General features: G+C 36.0%; 1 protein-coding gene, 1 long non-coding RNA gene and 1 pseudogene across 2 annotated transcripts in view; 1 reads left to right on the forward strand and 2 right to left on the reverse strand.

Annotated features, from left to right (window-relative positions):
* Positions 1-262: 262 nt before the first annotated feature.
* On the reverse strand, positions 263-7,334 carry LOC142865961 (uncharacterized). The gene is made up of 3 exons (XR_012916057.1): positions 6,931-7,334; positions 2,855-2,983; positions 263-561 (listed from the first exon to the last, which is right to left on the reverse strand). It is a non-coding gene; the product is annotated as an uncharacterized LOC142865961 (long non-coding RNA).
* Positions 7,335-7,426: 92 nt separating this feature from the next.
* PRKACB (protein kinase cAMP-activated catalytic subunit beta) overlaps positions 7,427-23,983 on the forward strand; it is a 121,981-nt gene continuing 105,424 nt past the window's right edge. Inside the window, exon 1 of the mRNA XM_020282676.2 lies at positions 7,427-7,684. Within this exon, the coding sequence (XP_020138265.1) occupies positions 7,639-7,684 (46 nt within the window). The 5' untranslated portion in view covers positions 7,427-7,638. The remainder of the gene's footprint in view (positions 7,685-23,983) is intronic.
* LOC105863924 (ATP synthase F(1) complex subunit gamma, mitochondrial pseudogene) lies at positions 19,866-20,837 on the reverse strand (annotated as a pseudogene).

Below are 23,983 nucleotides of genomic sequence, written 5' to 3' on the forward strand. Positions count from 1 at the left end.
CCCAAGAAAGGCTGATTGAAATCTCCTTAGAAAATGAATCATGGGAAAAGGAACAAGACTGAATAGTTTTTTCAAAAAGAATCTTTATTACTTTTATTAACATCATAGCTTTTTATACTTTCTTGACAAATGCCTTTGGAGTACCTGTTTTCTGGGTTGGAACTTTTTGACCCTTTTGAGCTTTTGGAGCAGGTGCTGCCTTCTGGCCCATGGCTTTCTGAGCAGGAACTCTCTAGGCTAGAACCTTTGCCCACAGTGGTCATTTCTTTTTTTTTTTTTTTTGCCAGAACTTCAGCAGCACCCATAGTAGCAGGTACTTTTCTGGAAGAATCTTTCAAAACAGCTGCTTTTCAAAACTTCTTATCTTCATTCTTGATTATTCTGTTCCTTATTTTCTTTGCCTTCATGACTTCGAAATGATCAAAATCTGTCCTTTTAGCTTTCCTTTCTCTGGCTGCAATCTTCTTGGCTCATCTTGTGGCTTCCCATTTTGTATTTAATATTAATATCTGCCTTCTGCCAGGCATGTTGGACATAATTCTGATGGGCACTGCATGGGAACTTGAAGATAAAGTCAGTGAGCTGCATGCATTTGAAAGGCATGGCCTATCTCCTTACCTGAGTACCAAGTCTATCAACAGAAGCCCTATTCTGATCAATAACATACAATCATGGCCAGCTTTCAGGCCTGAGGCCCAAAGGAGCCATGGGCCACTGGCCCACTTCCATAAAGCACCTGAACACCTGGTCAGTGGTGTTTGGTGAGAAGCCAGGTTTTTGTTTTTTTCCCATTCTATTTTTTTTTTCTATTCCATTGGCTACAGAAGGAGAAAATGTCAAGCAACAACTGCTATTTCGATTCTTTGGAGCTATTTGGTTCCTGAGTCGTTAGTGTGCCAAGCCTGGTTCTTCAACTTTCCTTCCTTCCTACAAGCATCCTTCCTGTATATTCTTCCAATAAATTTGTTTTGCTCATAGTAGTTAGAATCAATTTCTAGCATGCAGTCAATCAAATTGATACTCCTTTCTTTCTTGACCTTTATGACTGCATTTCCTGGTTCTCTTTGAACTTGTCTGACCACTGCAGGCTCCTACTACATGAGACTCCTTTTCCAACTTTTCTTCTCTATTTTATAACTATCCATTCTTAGCTGTCTTTTTTCCTTTACATTTTCCATTTCATTCAAAGCTATGGCTTTGACTCACATCTTTATACTGAAGTCACAATTCCTTTATTGACCTAACTTTACATTTGGCTGCTATTCATCATCCTCATATAAATGTTCCACTACCAACTCAAACTCAGTATGAATTGAGTCACAAAACTCTAATTTAAAAACAAGATGTTTCTCCATCATTTCTGATCTCTGTTATCCAGTCACCCAGGATAGAAATAGATTGAGAGATTTAAGTCTCTTACTTTCACTGTATTGAGCATCTGTTGTTTTTGTCTACCCTATACAACAATTTCTCCTAGAAAATTGAACTTCTCTCATTCCATGTCGGCCAAGGTGCCCTGCCTCCTACAGGAATAGTCACTCAACCCATGAAGAAACAATGTGTATAATATACACATTAAGCATCCCTCATCCAAATATCCAAAATGCTACAAAATCTAAAACTTTTTGAGTAGCAAAATAATACAAGTGAAAAATTCCACACTTGACCTCATGTGATGAGTCACATTCAAAAAACAGTCAAAACTTAGTTTCATGCACACAATTAGTAAAAATATTGTATAAAGTTTCCTTCAGGCTATGTGTATAAATGTGTATATGAAACATAAATGAATTTTGTGTTTAGACTTGGGTCCCATCCCGAAGATGTCTCATTATGTATATGCAAATATTCCAAAGTCCAAAAAAGTACTAAACCCAAAGCACTTTTGGTCCCAAGCATATCAAATAAAGGATATTCAACCTATGTTTATATAATATATGGATGTTGGGAAAGAGAAGACATTATTCTTTAAGTTGCTAAGCTGGAAGGATGTAATTCTGTCATGTGGATAGCATCTCTTTGGAAAAATACAGCCAAATATATAAACAGAATAAGGGTTAATAGGTAGAGATACATAGCCTTGAACTCTTGGATCTAAGCCTAAAACCATACTAAACCTAAACTTTCTAATTCTATGACCTAATAAGTTCTGCTTATATTTTCTTAAGCTAGTTTGAATTGGGTTTCTATCACTTCTGTTATGCTAAAGAGCTGTAACATATACTGGATCCTGTAGATCTTAACAATCAAATGTCTAACATGCATGCTTTCTTTTCTCTTCCACTGCTGGTATACAATAGTATGACTTCATCTCATTCTTCTACTACAGCAGTCATCTTGCTACCAATCTATTGTTTATCCAATATATTTATCACATTGCTATCAAAGTGAGCTTATTAATAAAATGTGGGATCATATTATTTCTCTATTTAAATATCAATGGTTCTCTATTGCACAGTAAACAGAGGCTGTTTCTTAGATGGCATTTAAGTTTTCCTCAAATGAGCACAATCTGATTTGAACTTACCATTCATTCATTTATCCACTCTTTTAACAAATATTTATTGAGCACCTACTATATGATAGGCATAATTCTGGGTGTAATTGATACAGTAAAGACAAAATCAAAATTCCTCCACATATAGCTTACATTCCAGTGGGAAGTCTGCAACTCTTACTACATCCTTCCATAACATCTAGTCTGGTATAATCTAGGGATAATTGCCATGCAATCCTCTGCTCAAGCTGTTCTTAGTTCTCAATGTCTTCAAAACAACTTTACATTTCCTCAGTGATTATTTACACCTATATTATAGTACAAATTTAATCTATCTTATTTTATACAATTACTTACTTATGTATTCTTCTCACTTTGCACAAAAACTTCTTGAGGGCAGGAAAGAGATTTTATTCATCTTTTTACCTCCCATAAGGCTTTGCATATAGTAGGAACTCGTTAAATTTGTTTGTTGAATGATTGTTGCTGAAACATAAATGCAAAAAAATATATAATGTTATAGAGGGGTGGGGGCAGAGTTATTGTTATTGAGTGCCTATTATATAAGAAAAGTTATTATCCTAGGTGCTTTCCATTGATTATTTGATTTAATCCACATAACTTCACCCTTTGGGAAACCAAGGCCAAGGGAAATTTAGTAATTTATGTGGAGGGTCACAGATAGTGGCCAAATCAGAACATGAACCCAGATTGTCCTGACTACAAAGCTCAAACCCTTTCTACCTCACTAATACCACTCTGTTTTGTCACTATCAATAATATGAATATAATTTTAACTTAGTGGGCCACATTGTCCTCTTTTCAGTTTGGTCAATAAGGGTCAATTATAAACGCTGAGATTTCATGAAAGTTCTTGCACCATGTTTGATTTCATAATAAGTGTTTTGTAAGTGTTTTGTAAGTTTGGGTGTTAATCTTTTATAGGTACATACCAAAAAGTGCATAGCACAACACTGAATAGCATAGATTTAGCCACATGTAGTTTTGATAAACACTTTAATAAAATTAGAAAATCCAAAACAAATATAAACTTTTCAGAGAAAGACTACTGCATATTAAGGACAAAAAATATGTTGGTTCTGTTCTCCCCCTCCATGTTTTCTTATTCCTTAACACTTTCAACTGTACTCCAGTCCTTCAGTAAAAGAGATAAGGCACAACCATACTCTAGAACTAGTTCATTTTTGTTAATTTTGATTACTTAACCAGAGACAATTACTTTATCTGTAAAGGAATATCCCCAAAATTGAATACTGTACCTCAGATAAAAAATTCATCTTGAACAGAGATTAATTATGCCCAACAAAACTTTGTACTATATTAGAATGATTTGAAATAATTAATTTGTAATTTTTTAACTATTAAGTTACTTCCTCATTTTGAAAATATTACTGTGCCCTCTGCCTGTATGTAATATGTGATATCTTTTGGTTTAGGATGTACTTTACAATAATGAATTATTAGATTATGGGGATTACTTATTCAAAATAATCACACTTCTATGATGATTAAATAAATTCTCACTTGCACTTATTTGATGTAAAATACAATATAAAACCAAAATTCTCTGACCATATTTTTCAAGAATTATCAATTATAGTTTGTTTGTACTGGTGATCATAAAGAAAAAACAGGCATTTCTAACATACATTATGTTTGAAAGTGCTTTATTTTAAAAAGACTTGGAAATCAAATTGGCAATATGAGCAAAAACTACAAAATAAAAATTCATATTCAAAATAAATATGAATACAAATTTATTCATCCCTCCCATTTTCCTCACTCCTGAGTGAGGAAATGTCCCTAGTAAGAAGGCCAAAGTTCTTTGTTCATAAGCTTTCATTTTCTCATCCGCAAAATGAGGATTTTAAAATCTAATCTTAATGAGGATTGAGATTATGTTTATCTCACACAGTGATGGCATATAATCTAGTGTCTGTCACTTAGCATTGGAGTGACCTTGGCCAAGTTATTTCACTTCTTTGAACTTTTGATTTACTCATTTGTAAAATGGGTTTAATATAGCTGTCTTATGTATGTGGATTTGTTGTGGGGATCAGATAAAATAATGACATGTGAAAATGTTTTTATAAACTACTAGAAAATGAAATAATAATTATTTTCAAAGTAGCTATCACTGGTACAATTTAGTTTTCCTTGCTACACTGTGCTACATGTTCTCTGATTAGCAACAATATTACAGGGAAGGGTACTCAAAGTCTTTTCTCTGTATGACTCCCTTCTTACTGTATCTGCTTTCCTAGGGAAATAAGATATAGTTCTACCTTTGTAGTTGTCTGAGGTGTAGCAAAGTCACTGGTGGCAAAGGAGAGAAATTGCCCCATGGGAGTTCCAATCATTCATAAATAACTGGACAGTTAATAAAATTTTTGTTCCCTCTAGAATGTAAAAAAACAATTCTTTGAAACATAGTCTTTTAGATGCTACATAAACAACAGATTCCTATAGAGAACTCTTTTCTAATAATGAAAAACAACTTGTATGTAATTACAAACAAATGATTGAATGTTAACCGATCAAAAACTATTCACTAAACTATACTTTTAAAATATAATTTCCGGCCAGCTGTGGTGGCTCATACCTGTAATCCGAGCACTTGGGGAGGCCGAGGAAGGAGGATTGCTTGAGTTCAGGAGTTTGACACCAGCCTGAGCAAGAGTGAGCCTGTCTCTACTAAAAAAAAATAGAAAAAATTAGCCAGACACAGTGGTGTGCACCTGTAGTTCCAGCTACTCAGGGGACTAAGGCAGGAGGATCATTTGAGCCCAAGAGTTTGAGGTTGCCATGAGCTAGGCTGATGCACAGCACTCTAGCCTGGGTAACAGAGCAAGACTCTGTCTCAAAAAAAAAAAAAGAAAAAATATATTTATAGATATATAAATCTTCCTTGAACCAGAAGAACAGTAAGCTAATGGAAGAAACAGAAATAATTGTATAAATAAAAAAGAAAAATATCAAGAAATTTAAAATTGTGGATTGCTTTTTCTGTATCATTAACAAATAACTTATTTCCATAACCAATGATACAGTTAAATTGAGAAAGGGATACAATTTTGTAAAGCTGAATTTTTTGCTTTACTTATTTTCAAGATCTTGTCTCTAACTCTCTAATAGCTGTCAACTATATCCTTTGCAAAGTAATGATTTACTAAACAGATGGTTGCCCTCTTAGAAATCTTGAATGCAAAATTATGTTAAGAAAAATGACAAATTGTGTAGTTTTATTATTAAAGCTGGTATTTAAAAAGGCATCATTTAAAACTCACCCCAATGGCAGTAGCATGAGTATTCTATGATTCTAGAAAGATTCCTTCTAGAATATAGTATATAAAAAAGTTGTCTTTAATTTGGTATAGATGTGGTTTAGTGCATACTTTCTATGTATGTAGAGCAAAATATCTCATACACAATACAAAATCAAATGTGATTGGAAAGATGTAACAATGTTACAACATTGCTGCATGCTGACACAAGACCTCAAATCATCTAGACCAAATCCTTGCCTCCCTATTATTTTTATCTTACTCGAATTTACCTGAAACCCAGAAAATAAATTTTCCCAGGAAGTAAACTCATTGTGTATCTATCTTTTCAAATCAACAAGATTTCAAATGTAGGCAAAGCAATTTACCACAACATCCATGAGTTTCTGATCAACATAATGGACAAAAGGTCAGACTTTGGAGCTCAACTGCCAAGGTTCAAATCCTACTTCCACCAGATAATTCCTGTGTAATTTTAGGTAAGTTATTTAACTTCCTGGCCCCTTAATTCCCTTCTAAGTAAAATGATGCTAGTAAAACCACACACATCTCATAGAGTTCTCACGAGATCAAATGAGTTAATATTTGTATAGAACTTGGAATACAGTATACATGATATAAATGTTAAATTAATTTAACAGAATTGACAATGATAGCAGTAATGAGATATTTTTAAAAATCTGAGAAATTCATTACACACCTACTATGCCTGATGCCTGGGGAACACAGATGAATACAATAGATTGGGAAGTTACAATCTTTCTACTCAATTTGGAATAAATGGTCACAGAGCCAAGTTCAAAAGAACAAGCAACAGAAAAACACTAGGGTGCCACATGATTATCTGATAAGTAACACTAATAAATTCAGTGCTCTAAGATGTATATTAATAAAAACAACTAACAATTGAGAATGTACTTATTTTGAGATCCACACAGAAAGTTGCTAAATACAATGCCGCACGACTCTAAGTTCTGCAGAAAAGTAAGTCATGTTTCCCTTTATCTCTGCCTGGGAAGTCTGACAAAACCTAAAACAGAGAGCCAGTAAAACCTCACTGGCAACATCACAGGGCTTGTGGCTGGAGCTTCCTAACCCGAGGACAACGTGATGGGCTCAGAGAAATACCTGGATCTGTGAGGGAAAGAAAGGCTCGAACCACGACTGCGACTGGGAACCACTTCGGGCAGCCCAGAGACTAGACCCAGGGGTTCCCCTCGCGCGCCACCTCCAGCCGACGGTGCGGTTCCTCCTCGGCTGCTGGGGCACCGGGCAAGCCACCCGAGCAGCCGCACGGTCTCCCGCGACCGCGCTCCAGAGCGCAGGGGAACACCAGGCTGAGGAGGGACTCTGCGTTCTTCAAAGCTAACGGTTCCCACGCCCCGCCTCCCACTATCTCAGGGATGGGCACTGAGCGCCAGCGGACCGACACCTACAGAGGGGACCGTCCCCCCTCGCGCCGCCCACAGCCCGGGGCTCCACACCGCTGGGGCCCACCGCCGCCCCCGGGGTCCCGGGCCAAACGTCACTTCCGGCGCGCGCCCGCCCGCGGAGCAACACCCAGGCCAGGGCCTGGCCGGGGCGCGCGGCTGCCTGGGGCGCGCAAGGAGGGCGGGCCGGGGGAAGGGGGAGTGTCAGCCCGCCGCCGCCGCCGCCGCTTCCAAGGAGTTCGCTGAAGCCCTTTCCCCACACCCTGCTCAGTCTTCCCGCCCGGACTCCGGGCGCCCTCACCGGTCTGACGGGTACAGAAGCAGGAGTTACCTCAGACTGTGGAGCGGCGGGGACGGCCCCAGTCCCCCTTCCCCTCCCTGACCCCTTCTTGCCATCGCCCCAGTCATGGGGAACGCGGCGACCGCCAAGAAAGGCAGCGAGGTGGAGAGCGGTGAGTCGAAGGCCGGGTCTGGGTACCCGCTGGGCGGGCCGGCGCGGGGCACGGAGCGCCCCTCCGCGTCGAAGCCCCCGAGGCCGCGGGCACGGTCCAGGCCTAGCAGCGGCAGCTGGGATCCGTTCCAGGGGGCCTCGGGGACCAGATGCTTTCCTCCTCCTCCCGCGTCCCCGCCTCCCCCAGCTCCGCGTTGAGGGCTGAGCGCGAAGGACCGGATGCAGAGAGCTTGGGAAGAGCGCCCCCCATTCCCCTTTTTACTAGAGCGAGGACTGCACACATTCTGGATCACTTCCCCAAATATGGTCCGAGGAAAGAAGTCCTTTGTGCCATACCAACCCTTGTTCCCCCCCACCCCGACCCCCTCTTTGGGAGCTACAGGTAGTGCTGTGGCCTGAGTTGGCTCTTTTCCCTCCATCACTTGGGTCCAGCCCAACCTTATCAGGAGGTGAGGGTCTGCTAGTCTTGCTCTCCGCAGGTGAGGTTAATCCAGAATGGAGCACTCTGTCTTAGAGATCCTCCCATCTGTTCTGATTAGGAGTGGAAAACATAATGAGACTAGACTGCACAGCAACTTTATCCATTAGAGAAAAAAAAGCCAGGCTGGTTTGCCTTTTCAGTAGACATTCAAGAATGTGGTACAATGCCTGTAAACTTAAAGGTCATTCGGAGTTGAAGTGCTTCCAGAACACAGTTAATTTTTTCTTTGGGCTGAAAGTGTGGACACTCCACACTTTACTCCAAACAGTAAAACATAATCTTGAAAATTCAATCTCTGTATGACTATATGGTGTGTGTGTGTATGTGTACGTATGTGTGTGTGTATATGTAAATCAGAATGGTTGTGAAAGGAAAATTGGTTTTCCTTTGTAAAGTTCCTATTAGATTTTTATAATTCAGAATGACAACATAACAAATGATATTTGTTATATCACCAGGAGTGTATGACATCTCAGCACTTGAAGTGAGCCTGGTCATTGATTTAGGTTTGTGTAAATAGTATCTTTTAATGTTTCTGTGTTTGTAACATAGGCTAATTTTATAATTTAGCATGAAGAAAATAGCCTTTTTTCTGTATCAATAAAGAATTCATTTACAATAATTTAATCATTTTGTTTAAAGTACAAAAGTGAGATCTCACAAAAAGTGAGATTATATGGTTTATGTTTCATCAATAAGGTTTTGGTATTCATTTTCAGGAGCTCCAGAAAAGTTTGAGGAACTATCATACAAACTATTAAAAAACATACTTTAGTAGGTGTTATGGAAATTTAAAGAAGCCAATGTAGAGGTAGACTTTATGTGATTTATGTTATTTTTTTATTGCACCAAGGTAATAACCAACTGTACAGAAAGTATAAAGAATGCAAAAAATGTAAAGAATTATTTGTATCTGACAAGTTGTCATATTCCCTGTTAATTTAAAGATCTGTTAATTTCATGTACTAATTGTGTTACAAAAGAGTGTGCTTGGTGATTAATCATATAAGTAAATTTCATCAGCAACTGCTAGCCTGTTTAGTGTTTATATTTTAATAATGATAGACTGTTCTGAGACCTATATACTTCTGTTATTAAGTTGCCAAATCAATTCTGCCCTAGGCAGTATTAATCTGAAACTGATAGCTCTGAGATAATTTGGGGATATTTATAGAAAACAGAATGAAAACTTTAAATGTTTATCTAAACATATTTAAATTATTTCTATGAGTAAATTCTTTTGTAAGTTTTAAGTATTAATGACAGCGTAGTTCTTAAATATGTTAGCTAGCTTTTTATGTGAGTTTATTTATGGAAACTGAAAGTAGTTATAATAGTTTGAAAAACTATTGTGAAATGATAAAAGAAAATAGCAAATTATGTGCCATGGGGAAAATTATTTGCAATGTCATGGGTTGATCAATGTTTGTAATTTCATTTGAAGCAATATTATTAGGTATGTGTTGCTGTTGTACTGTAGTGAAGAAATTGTATCGATACATTTTAAAACTTAATGAAAGAAAAACTTTTACCTTACATACCTGTTCTGTGTATTTTTTAAAGAATTACTCTTGAAAGTATGTCTTTCAAAATTTGAATTTAATTGTTTAAACTTCAGTTGATACATAGAAGCATCAACTTTTAGAAATATAAATGATCTTAGAGATAAGCATGTGCAGTCATTCCATTTCAAAGAGCCTGACCTGTAGTTGAGATTATACCATTCGTAATAAGAGAGTAAAGACTAGAATGCCCTGACGCTATTCAGCATCACTAAATAATCAATTAATGTATTTCTTTTCAAAATAGTTACTAAATGTTTTAGTTTCAATTGGTTACCCTATAAATAAAAGCTCAAAAATTTTACTATCTACTGTGAGAGAGAACATGTATGTATAAAACCTAACTGAAAGGCAAAATATAAACGCTAACATTATGGAGAATGAACTCTGAAAATTGCCAATATGGGAAATGTTTGATTTTGAAAAGCTGGCTAAAAAATATCAAGTCAATTAATATTTGAGATTTGGTTAGGACCAGCCTCACACAGGCAGGTGATTCTAGAGCTTAGTTTAAAAATATTTCAGAATAATGAAGGTTGAGCATAAAGATAATTGAGAAGGGTGTTGGTTAGTGTTGACTATCTGGTACTTATGTTATACTCTATTGAAACTTGTCCTTCTATTCTTAGAATAAACATTTTCTATGGTAAGATCTGAAAGCTAGGGAGAGTCCATTCCCATTTCCACAGTTTCTGTGGAAAACATTAATTTAGATACTTGTTTTATGGTAGTGAATTAGGAGATTGTATTGATGTGTCTCAAAACTTAATGAAAGAGCAACTCTTAATATTACATACCTAACTGTTCTGTGTATGTTTTAAAATTACTCTCAAAGATATTAATATATGCCTTTCAAAATTTGAGTGTAGTTGTTTCAACATCAGCTAATACACAGAAGCATAAACCTTTAGAAATATAAGTGATGATACAATTCTCTGAGGAGTTTTCAGCTCTTGTAATTCAAGATTGTTTTATTTATCCAGTCTCATACTTTTTATCTACTCACAGTCACCAACACAAAAAACACATGCCACTTCGTTTAACCTGGGGGGAGGGGAGGCATTATTTATTTTTTTAAATATACCTACAGGTTGTCTGTGGGGCTTTGTGTTATACATTCATGGCAAAGATGTTGAGGCCTATGGGTAAGAAGCATTGGTTGAGATTTGGATGCAGATTTTCTCGTGAATGCAAGTGGTAAAGCCACCATATAGCCTAATGTTTACATAATCTTTTAGTGTTTTCCAGAGTCTCTCTGTCTTATGAACTTGAAGGTGGATAGAAATTAATCAAGAAACAGGTAGACTAGGTTCAACAAAAATGCAAGTTTCTTAACAGCTAACATTTTTTGAAGGCTAACATGTGTGTATTACCATTTTAAAAGTATTTAGAAATTTGTATTTTACCATGGTTTGGAATAGTTATGTCTAATTGAACTTTTTGTGATGACAGAAATATTCTTCACCTATGCTGTCTAATGTAGCTGGTAGCCACGCAAGTCTGTTGAGCACTTGAAATGTGACTAGTACCACCAAAGAACTGAATCTTTAAGTTACACATAGCTAATTAGTGTCTGGTATATTGGACAATACAGGTTTAGAACATACCTGTCTTTGCTTGTAATAAACATGCCAACCCATCTTTCTGTCATCTCGATTATCTGTGGATCCTCATAAGTATGTGTAGATTAACAAAATGCTGGATTTACTTTTTCTCATACTAGAAATAACTTATTTCTTCAGCATTTCTTCTGAATAGGCATTTATAAACTCAGTGATCAGATTATTATAGTACAGTAATTTGTGGATGATCTATAAATTTAACTACAAAGTTCAATTCTTTTGGAGGCTATACTATAATTAAAATTTTGTAGTTTTTAATGCTGATTCTCAGTGAATATATGTTTATTGAAATGTTTTTGTAGATTTAAATGTTGCAGAACACATTTAGTGATGTTTTATATCTTATGTCTTTGAACTTTTCAGTTTTCAGACTTCTTTTTTAAGGAAAATCATTAGCAGATATTTGTTCCAATCCAGAGAGTGCACAGGTATTTGGGAATAGTCTTCCCTGAACTTAAGAAAAAAATTTTGAAAAAGTCAAAACCATGAGTTACAGTTTTAATGACAAAATACATATAATCTCATTCATTTCCATGATTCTGTGATTCTATTTGTGCAGATTACTGTATAAAATTGTCTCATGTTCAGGAATCATTTTTCCTATTTTCCTGCTCAGTGTCCTTAACTTAGGATATAGACAGATTGTTGCCTTTCTTTCATTGCTGGCAACAGGATAATTAGAGATCTGAAAGCCAGCTTAGAAAAGTAAGCCATGGCTAAGTGACAGAAGCAGTGCATGAGATGATCCTAGGTAAGCCAGGATAGCTATTAAGATCCTGTCAGATAATTGAGAGTTGACCATAATTCATTTTTATGTACCACTAAATTAATTTAAAAGACCTGATTAGTTCAACTTATGAAATTGTATATCTAGGTGATAAATGTTAGCACACATGTGACCAAATTTCCTCAGATGAATAAATCTTAAATTTTGAATGAAAAAAAAGTGTTAAGTAGAACAATGTGGAATTTATGGGAAGTAAATATACTTAGGTCAGTACCATATCATTTTGAGTATTTTACTTTTAAAAAAATATTCCTTCAAGAATATCCTGTATAGTTCTTTTCTTTGTTCATTGCTGTATTTATTCATTAATTCATTCAGCATACATAATTGAGCTCCTAATATATGTGACAGACTCTATGTAATAGGATGGGAATAAAGATTAAATAGGACACAGTACCTGGTCCAGCTGCTTATATTCTTGTATTCTAGCAGGGGAAGATAGACATGTCAACAAATAATGAAAAAAAAAACAAAAAAAAACTTACAAATCTTTTCATAAAAGTTCAATGGGGTAACCAAGGGAAGAATAGTAATTTCCACTGGAATGGGGAAGGTGAGGTTCAAAAAGGACTTCAAAGGGGGTGCCCTGTGAGTTGAGCATTGATAATGGAAAATGTTTACCAAAGGGACTCTCGGAAGAAGGGTGTCCTGAATAGAAGTAGCACTGGGTAAGCAAACATGCAGAGGAGTGAAACATCGTGGCATATTCAGGATAAGGAAGTAAGTCATCCATCATGACTAAATGATAAGAGTATGGGCTGGTGGTAAGAAGGGGTAAGATTGTATAATGAAATATGAGACTGAAGACATGGACACAGAGCCACATAATGGAAATGGTTTGAATTTTATTCTGTAGACATTAGGGAACTGTTGTAGGCTTTGATAGACATGATAAAATTTGGATTTTAAAGAGATTTCTTTGGTGGCACTGTGAAGATAATTCACTGTGGAGCAAGTGGATTGCAGACAGGAAGATTAAGACTCTGAGAGTAGACTCTGAGAGTAATTGGGTGAGGGATTTTGAGAATTTGAACCAAGGCAGTATAGGTAGGGATGGAAAAAGGATTTGAAATGGGAGAAATTTGAAAAATAAAATGAACAGAATATATTGTACTGATTGGATGTGGGAAATGAGAAAAAGGAAGAACTGGGAATGATGCCGAGATTTTTAGCATTAGTGTCTTGGTGGATGGGTTATAATGCCAGTAATGGAGACAGGAAAAAAATACAGGACAGAAGCAGATTTGGGGGACATCTTGATATTGAGGTGCCCGTGACATTTCTGAGAAATGATATCTAATTATTTGTTGTATATGTGGATTGTTATTTATTCTCTCTGCCATGGAAGGAAAATGACCTTGGATAGTCAAGGGACCTTTTCCACATATCACCCTCATTTTACTCCACTTTGCAAAGCCAGCTGTTTAGAAGCTGTAGAAATGGTAACATCTGGCATTACTTGTATAAATTAAGAACTCTTACTACTAAAAATTTAGCCTTTTTGTTTCAAAAAGAATAAAAGCATTGATGAGAACAATATAACTTTTAAAGAAACAATGTAGCTCAAAGCAATTTAAAGTCATAAAATATTACTTTCACAATTTAAGTGTGCATCCTGTAAGTTATTGAGCTTTGTAGAATTATGTGGAGTAGTGTAACGACCATATAAAATATAGCACCATCATATATTATGTACTGAGTAAATATCCGTTTTCTTTGAAATAGATATTAAAAAGTTCAGATGTAATTTCACAGTAAGAACATGAACTGAGTAAAAAAAATCTAAATTCTGTTTTCTAATACATTTTAATACTTCACTTTGGATAATGATTTTAATGTCTCCAAGTGATAGTATAAAATTGAGAGGTATGGACTAGATGACTCTATGATTTCTTCTTCCAGCTTTATAATCCAATGATTATAGTTATTAAAAGGAAAAATGTACACTTGAGAAGTAGCAAGATTTGGGGATAAATCCTAGAAAGCTCTCACAAACTATGTGGGCAGAAAAGTGGCAGATGATCCTCAATGTGAGCAAATAAATATAAGGTAATGTATTTAGGAAAAATTTTTGATCTGTATTTAAAGAGTGATAGTCTCCAAATTATGACCTAAGAAACAAATTTGTGAATCACTGTACTGATCTTTGAAGATATTGTCATGTTCTACTACATGAAGGCACCATCTAAATGTTTGTCATTGGGGGAGAATCTTGGAAATAAAACATAAAACATTCTACTCTTATGTAAAACCTTTAGTATACTATATGTAGTTGTGGTGGTTTGTATATAGTAGAACCAAAGAAAGTTTAGATGAGGGGCACTTAAGAAAATGGGAGGTCTACTGTAGAAGGATAAACTAAAAAAAAAAATTTTTTTTAAATGAACTCAAATCTAGAAAAATTAGGGCTTCATGATTAAATTGTGTAAAATCACATAATATAGATAGGGAAATCTGAGATTGCAGAGATTGCTCACCCAAACATGGAACACTATGGACTATGCCTCGAAACTTATAAAAACTAGTTGTAGAGTAAATAAAAGTACAGAAAACTTTGATATAAACTGGGCTTAAAGAACAAATGTAAGTAACTGATTAGTTATCATTTATATTTAAAAGTGAAAACCTCTGTTCTTATAAATTTGGGAAATATTTTTAGCAATTTAAAAATCTAGAGAATTTTAATATTTTTAAAAAACTTTTTTTTCTTTTTTTGAGACATGGTCTCACTATGTTGCCCAGGCTGGACTCGAACTCCCGGGCTCAAGTGATCCTCCTGGATAGCTGGGAGTACAGGCATGTGCCACTACGGCTTGCCTTTTTACTCTTTTTATATGTTTTATAACCTCTCCAGCCCCCTACACCTTACAAAAGAATCATCAGTATTCATAAGATAGGACTTTTTCTTGCTAAGATTGAGGTTTACTACTATTATGCAAATAACAAATGGTTTCCCCTGATTTGGAAGTGTAGCTTAAATTGCTTTTAGTGTATTTTCATATTTTAATCTCTTATAATTCATCCATTCATTTATTTTTATTTCCTAACTAATGGAATGGGGAATAAAGAGTTGTCTTCATGGAAGATTTAGACAAGTAAAAGCACAATTAGGAGAATGTTATAGGAAGTAGAGTATAGATTGTTTTCTCTGGCAATAATTTGGTTTTTCACTTTTCTGTTGTAATGTAAATTAGATTCAGTAATGCTCTGCATCTATGCAGATGATTTTCTGAATCAAATTTAGGATTTTTTAAAAGAGAGAAATGCATTAGTTGAATTGATACACTAGCATAATTGAAATTGATTCTGCCTTAGAAAATCCAATATAGATGCCATATCTTTTATCTGGCCTGCTTTAATAAGTTATAAAGTCCCAGGCTTTATGGCTATAGTTTAATGTTGTATTCACTATTGCCTACTGTTCCGTATGTTAACTTTTCAGGAACATCTGAAACTTATTTTCTTGTAAGACAACTGTTGAGTCTAAACCTTTAAGTTTGTGACAAATTTGTGTTCACCATCTGGACTTTGTCCTCAAAAAATTAAAAAAACTATCCTGAGATATGATTAGTTTAGGGTCTTAGTAAAATGAGTATTTAATTTCTCTACCATATTCTTAAGTAGATGACCATATAGCATCAGCAGGCCATTGTCATATATAAGCCACAAACTTGAGAGAACATGTTGATACAGATTTTTCTTAGCTTCTTTTACAGGGGCCACCTATATTTGTAATTTAGCTCCTTCAATCTCAGCATGGCTCCCTCATTGGGTAGGAGCCATCAAATGTTAAACTGGAGAAGAATATGAGTTGCAGTTTAGGCTGTAGTCATGAAGTCACTAAATAAGCCATAATTCAACTCACAATATGACACAGAGGCAAAACATTCATTCATTTGCCATTCATTCATTCCATCTTTAGTCATTTTAGTCATTTTTAATCAGTACTTAATAAGTGCCTACTTCATACCAGATACTGTGCTAGTCTGTAGATGCAAATAAAAATAAAACTTGGTTCATCTCCTTAAACTGGAAGGCAGATACTTAAATATTTATGATAAGGTGTATAATGATACACAGGTGCCTGAGAAGGATACCAGGGTGAAAATGTAACATAGGAGTTTATATAGGAAGAAGTATAGAATTTCTGAGATCATTTTGGGAAATAGACTGAAACTGACTGAAATAGAAACTTGCTTTGAGTCCATTTTGGAGATGTTTACATCTATAATCATAGCACTTATATATTATATTGCTTTCTGTGACCTGGGAGGGTAGAGACGGTATCTATCTTGTTTAGTGTTTTGATCTCTAGAATGTGGACAGTTCTTGGCTTATGCCATGGTGGAAGCTAAAATCATGGGTATTTAAGTGAGTCAAAAATTCAAGCCTCTTCTAAAAGTGTACAACCCCTTCCCCAGTTGGCAGGAACTTTCTCTGTAATGCATTCACTGTTTGGGAATCATAATTGGTTTACTTGGTAAGAGGAAACCTCTTTTTTCTCTTTTTAGCACATGTTAGTTTATTTAACATATATCAAAATTATATCACTTATAAGTGGTAGTGAGAGATTGCTCTCAGGCAGGTAGGAAGACATACAGTATTATGCTCCCAAGCTTTTGAAAACTTCATCATTTGAAGCTTATGTCATTCAAGTATACCACTTTCCCATCCTTGTTGCTACCATTTACCAATTTCTTGCTTACTTGGCATTCATCAAAAACTTTTGCACCAGGCTCACAATCTTTCTCTATACTCTAAACTCTGCATTCATCATGGGTAGTTTCAAATTCTCTGGTAATGAGCCATCCATCATCATTGCATTTCAGTTATCTCCTGTTATCTCCTAACTCCTTTTCACTTCATTTCAGATATCTAATCTTGCGAAGAACCTTGTCATATTCATTAATTGCTCAAGAATTACCAATGTAGGTGTGTCATTCTTTGATCAGAACATCCTTTCCTTTTTGCTTGCTTTTAAAGTATCCTCATTATGATCATTCTTCATGAGAATGCTCTCATCCATTCGTCTGTCAGCCCTCTCACTTCTTCATTTTTCTTCTTAACCAGTTTAGATTCCCTGGTCCCCAAAATTCTTTGCACTTCTGTCTCTTTATCATATTTCTGACAAATATCTTACTTAGATAAACTCAGCTATCTGCTTTCTTAGTGCTTTCAGTCAGGAGCTAAGCACTGTTAGAGAAAACCATCCTGAAGAGCACTATAAATTCATTATCATCAACCTCAAATGGGCTGTCAACATGACTTAGCAGTTTTACCACATTTCTCTGTTCAACTCTGTCTCCAATTTTCTCAATTTCTATTTCTTTCCTCTCTCTTTATACATCTGACTTCTCCATTATCTCTCATTCAAAGCAATGATCTTGCCTCATATTTCATAAGGAAAATAAAAGCTATCAGACGGGGACCCCTTTAACTTCTTCCTATTGCACATTCAAACCTGTATTTTTACTTTATCTTATTCTATTATAATAGAGGAGTTGTCTCTTCTATTTATGTATTGTTACATCATACATCACTGCTACATTTAGTAGCTTAAAACAATGACAACATTTATTTTGCTTATGAAAATGCAATTTGAGCTCAGCGAGGACAGTTTGTTCTCTGCTCTATTTGACATCAGCTAGCTCAGCTAAAAAGCTGGGAATTGGAATCACCTAAAGACTTGCTCATTCCTGTGTCTCCTTGTTGATGCCAACTTTGAACCTTTGCTGGGACTGTCACCTATAGCACCTGCATATGACCTCTACATATGGCTTGGGCCTCCTATACCATGGTGGCTGAGTTCCAAGAAAGAGGAAGAGAGCCAGGTGGAAGCTGTGTCACCTTTTATGACCTATCTTCTGAAGTCATCAGCATCTTTTTTGCTGCATTCTATTCATTAGAAGTGAGTTGCTTATAAATGAGTCCATATCAAAGAAAGGTGAATTAGATTCCTGCCTTTGATGGAACTAGTTAAAAGAATTTTTGGACATGTTTTAAAAGTCCAAAAATCATGAGGTAGGTAAAAAACTACCTCATGATACATCATTGTCTTCAAGGTCAATCTCTCCAATATTACTTTGGATCCCTTACTTTGGATCCCATCCCCTCCTTCCCAGGAGTCTTATGTTATTGTGTACTCTTATCTTTTATATCCAACCTGTCTTCTCATTCATTTTAAAAGTATGCACCCCTTTTTCTTTAACTTTCAGTGTTGCTATTTGGCCATACTTTCTCTTCTTTCCCTTTTTCATCTATAACGTACTGAAGTGAACTTACCATCTGTGATTTATGGTATGTGTGGCTAATGCAGTTGACTTTGGTGACCAGGTAGGTAATTTTAATGTCCTGGGTAAAACCTGATGCCAGGGTGGTGGGCGGGGAGGGGGGGGTGGTGGAGAAAAGTGTTCTTTTTTCTTTTCTTGCTGTAATATATATAGCTACTTACAATTAAGATGCAGAAAACTTAATGCAGCTCAACTTTTAGAATGCAATTTATTTGAAAGTTGTAGTCTGCCTATTAAAATTGAAGTATCAACATGAAGTTATATGAAGTATGGAACAACATAAAAAATGTCAAATTTGGTTACATGCATAATTCAGTTTAATAAATAGGAACCTTTCCTCAATACCTTTATCTTCTTTGACTTAACAATCTCTCGGATTTAACCTTATTGTTCTACTACTCATACAAGTTTAGCATGGGGAGCAAACATTTTAATGACTTTCAATCTTTAATCTTTATTGTACTCAAAGGAAACAGTGATCCAAAAATCTTCAAAATTTTTTTCCCAGTGGTTTTTTCAAAAACCACTGGAGACCATAGTGAAGGCATAGTGGGCAGGAGGAAACTTTTTTGTTGTTCTTGGGATCTATATTATAACATTTTGTAAAACAGAATTGTGATATTTTGTTATAGTAGTAATATTTTTAAGTAAAAATTTAATTGAAGTGTAACATACATTTAAAGTCTTCAAATGTTAATGTATAGGTTGATGGAACTGATAAAGTGAATACCCATTTAAAATATCACTCATACCAAGAAATAGAATATCGTTGATACCCCAGAAGCTTCCTGCCTGCCGCTACCCAATCCTTACTAGACTTAAAAGGTGGAATGCTACATCATGAATTTCTTATGTCTGGCTTCTTTCTCTCACATATTTGTGAGATTTCTCCATGTTTTTGTGTTAGCAGTGGTTTGTTAATTTTCATAGATATATAACATTGTATGAGTATAGCAAAATGTCTTTAACTGATTATGTAAATTTCAGTTGTTTCTAGTTGGGACTCTTACAAATAATGCTGTGAACACTTCAGTACATGATTTTTGGTGAATGTATGTGTGTTTTGATGAATATTATTAGATAAATTTGTGGTATATATGCACATATATGCATTACATGAATATGTGCCTTTGTGTGTGTGTGAGAGACAGACAGGGAGGTGGGGAGAGAATGAGATTGAATTAATTGCTAGATTTCTGGGTCATAGAGTATGTGATTCTGGTAGATACTGCCTAATAGGTTTTCAGAGTGATTGAATTATTTCCATCCAAAAGTGCTTAAGGATTTTAGTCACTTAATATTGTTCCCAAATTTGATGTTTTTTCATATTTCTAATTGTACCCCATTCTAGTGAGTGTATCCTGGGTTTTTTTTTTATTATTTTTTTTATTTTAAGTTGTTTATTGTAAGATAATTTACAAATATCTTGCTGTCTTCATTCAAACAGTGGAGCAACAACTTCTGACAAAACAGCAGTAAGTTAAAAACAAATCAGCTGGCTGAATTTTCCTTCTTTACCTCTTATCTGAGGATGGAACTTGATTTTCATTAATCCAGAGCTGCAGCACCAGAGATAATTTCAATCAACTCTTTCGTGATGACAGCTTGGCGGGTGCGGTTGAATGTCAAAGTCAACTTATCAATCATATCAGAAGCGTTCTTGCTGGCGTTGTCCATGGCTGTCATCCTAGCACTCTGCTCACTGGTGGTAGACTCCTTCAAAGAGTAGTAGATGATGTTAGCCAGATTGTATTCTTGGTAATTTTGTAGCACATCAGAATCAATATCATCGTAGATACTCATAGTCTCAGCACTTGCAACAGTATTAAGAGAGAAGATGGGTTTTTCTTCTGTCTTATAGGAGATGACAGACCTGAAACGATTAAAGATGATAGAGCCTTCATCAAACTCATATCCAGAATTTAGTAACTCAAGGGCAATGACTGACGCATCTCCAAAAGTAGGGGGCTTTCTGCCCACTTCTTTGAATGCCACCAGAAACTGGTCAGAATGAGTCCTATGAAGTATGCCCCTGATTTTTTCACCAATTCCAACAATCATAACTTCTTTCCCGGCTGCTGTGAGCGAAGCCACCTCAGTTTTCATCTGCTTGGCAACTGAGGAATGGATGGCACCACAAAGCCCTCTATCTAAGGACACACCAATGATGAGGTGCTTCTTGTCTTCAGGCACCTTAATATCAGCTTTTTCGTAAAGAGCCAAAGATCCTGTTCCGTACACTCGAGCTGGTTTCAGATCCCTCTCAGCTCGGGCATATTTTGGTGCTGCTACCATTTTCATAGACTTGGTAATTTTCTGGATGTTTTTGATGGACTTCAGTCGCCTGGTAATATCTTTCAAAGTTGCCATATTTCAAACTTGGACCCAACCGCGCTGAAGGTCGCTCAGACAGGCCTCCTGTATCCTGGTTTTAATTTGCACATTCCTGATGACTGATACTGTTAATTATTTTTTTCATATTTGTATTTGTCATTTGCATATCCTCTTTTTAAAAGTGTTCATTCATGCTTGAACTCTCTACCAAAGAGACATAGGCTGGCTGAATGAATTAAAAAAATACCAGCCAAGTATCTGCTATCTCCAGGAAATATATCTAACTCACAAGGACTCATTCAGACTCAAGCACTCAAGGTGAAGTTATGGAAAACAATATTCCATGCAAATAGAAAACAAAAGAAAGCTGGTATAGCCATTCTCATATCATACAGTATAGACTTCAAATCAGCAAAAGTAATGAAAGACAAGGATGGTCATTATATAATGGCAAAGGGAACAATTCAACAAGATGACTTAACAATTCTGAATATTTATTCACTTAATGCAGGTGCACACAGATTCATAAAGCAAACCCTATGATCTAAATAAAATGATAAATAGCACCATAATAGCTGGGGATTTCAACACCCCATTGGCAAAATGGGACAGGTCCTCTAAGCAGAAAATAAGTAAAGAAATGATGGACTTAAACAGAACTCTAGAACAAAGAGGCCAGACATTTACAGGACATTCTACTCAAAAACTACTAAATATATGCTCTTCTCATCATCTCATTGAACATGCTCTAAGATTGATCACATCATAGGCCACAAAACATGCCTTAGCAAATAAAAAAAAATAGAAATTATACTGTGTATCTTCTTAGATTAGAGTGGAATAAAATTAGAAATCAATTCCAACAGAAACACTCAACTCTTCACAGAGTCATGAAAATTAACCTACTCCTGAGTCGTTATTAGGTCAAGGAGGAAATTAAAGTGGAACTCAAAAGATTCTTGGAACTAAATAAGAAAGAGGATACAAGTTATCAAAACCCATGGGATTCAGCAAAAACAGTCATAAGAGGAAAATTCATACTCATAAATGCCTACATCCAAAAGACAAAGATCACAAATCAACAAGCTAATGAATCATCTCAAGGAATTGGAAAAGGAACAGCAATCCAATCCCAAACCCAGCAGAAGAAAAGAAATAGCTTAGGTCAGAATAGAACTAAATGAAATCAATAACAAAAGAATTATACACAAGATTAATGAAACAAAAAGTTCATTCCTTGAAAAGATGAACAAAATGTCAACAGGCTCTCACTAGATTAACCAAATAGAAAAGGAAGGACCCTAATAAGCTCAATCAGAAAGGAAAAAGGAAATATTGCAACTGATAACCACAGAAATACAAAATATAATCCCTGAATACTATAAAAATATCTATGCACATAAACTTGAAAATGTAGAGGAAATGGACAAATTTTTGGAAACACGCAACCTTCCTGGCTCAATCAGGAAGAAATAGAACTCCTGAAGAGACCAATATCAAATAACAAAATTGAAGCAGCAATAAAAAATCTCCTAGGACCGGGCGCAGTGGCTCACACCTGTAATCCTAGCACTCTGGGAGGCCAAGGTGGGCGGATTGCTCAAGGTCAGGAGTTCGAAACCAGCCTGAGCAAGAGTGAGACCCCATCTCTACTATAAATAGAAAGAAATTAATTGACCAACTAATATATATAGAAAAAATTAGCCAGGCATGGTGGCGCATGCCTGTAGTCCCAGCTACTCTGGAGGCTGAGGCAGAAGGATTGCTTGAGCCCAGGGGTTTGAGGTTGCTGTGAGCGAGGCTGACACCACAGCACTCACTCTAGCCTGGGCACAAAGCGAGACTGTTGCAAAAAAAAAAAATCTCCTAACAAAAATGTCCTGGACCAGATCATTCCACAGCTAAATTTCACCAGACCTAGAAAGAAGAACTAGTCCCTCTACTGCAGAAATTATTTCATAACATAGAGAAGGAAGGAATCCTCCCCAATTCATTCTACAAAGCCAATATCACTCTGATACTAAAGCCAGGAAAGGATGCAACAAAAAAAGTTACAGACTAGTATTCCTTATGATTATCATTGGAAACATTCTCAACAAAATCCTAACAAACCAAATTTAGGAGCACATCAAAAAATAATCCACCACAATCAAGTGGGCTTCATCCCAGAGATGCAAAGATGGTTCAGTATACACAAATCTGTAAATGTGATTCACCACATAAATAGAAGCAAAAACAATGACCATATGATCCTCTCGATAGACACAGAAAAAGCATCTGACAAAATTCAGCACCCTTTTGTGATACAGAACTCTTAGCACAATAGGCATAGATGGAACATATCCCAATATTATAAAAGCCATATACAACGAACCCACAGCCAACATAATACTGAGCAGAGAAAAATTGAGAGCATTCCTACTTAGAACTGGAACCAGACAAGGTTGTCCACTGTCACTACTTCTGTTTAATATAGTGCTGGAACTCCTAACCACAGCAGTCAGACAAGAGAAGGAAATCAAGGGTATCCAAATGGGGAAAGAAGAGGTCAAACTATTGCTCTTTGCTGATAAAATGATCTTATATCTGGAAAACCCCAAAGATTCTGCCAAGAGACTTCTGGAAGTGTTAGGATTACAGACGTGAGCCACTGCTCCTGGCCTCAATTATTATCTTTTTAACCTCTAGACTTTCCATTTGATTTTCTTTAATTTCCACTTATCTCATAAAATTTTTTATCTTGTCATTTATTTTGTTGAACAAATTAATCATACCTATATTAAAGTTCATATCTGAATCTACGATTTTGATTATCATTGTATGTTTCTGTTGCATGTTTATTCTGTAATTTTTGGTTGTTTGGTCTTATCTTTTGGCATGCCTAGGAATCTTTGAATGTTGGCAATTATGTGTGGAGAATTGGAGATATTCCGTATGGTGTTATATTTCTTTAGAGAGGATTTCTTTTGGCTGATGGTAAGGGTTGGGTCAGATTGTATTGATCCATTCAGCAATTGAGATGACTTTTCGGCTTGTCTCAGTCTTTGTGAGGCTTGGTCTATTTCCTGTTTATCCTTATTTCTATTGGTAGAGCCTTCCATGGAGTTTGACGGAAAGCATGAGATATTTATTACTTCATGCTAGTCACCTTCTTGGCTAGCTCTGAACTCCAATTTTTGTTTCCTCACCATTGTGAGATTACCGAAGTCTTTGCTTAGTTTTCT

Source organism: Microcebus murinus, chromosome 2 (genome assembly GCF_040939455.1).
Source record: "Microcebus murinus isolate Inina chromosome 2, M.murinus_Inina_mat1.0, whole genome shotgun sequence".
Taxonomy (NCBI): domain Eukaryota; kingdom Metazoa; phylum Chordata; class Mammalia; order Primates; family Cheirogaleidae; genus Microcebus; species Microcebus murinus.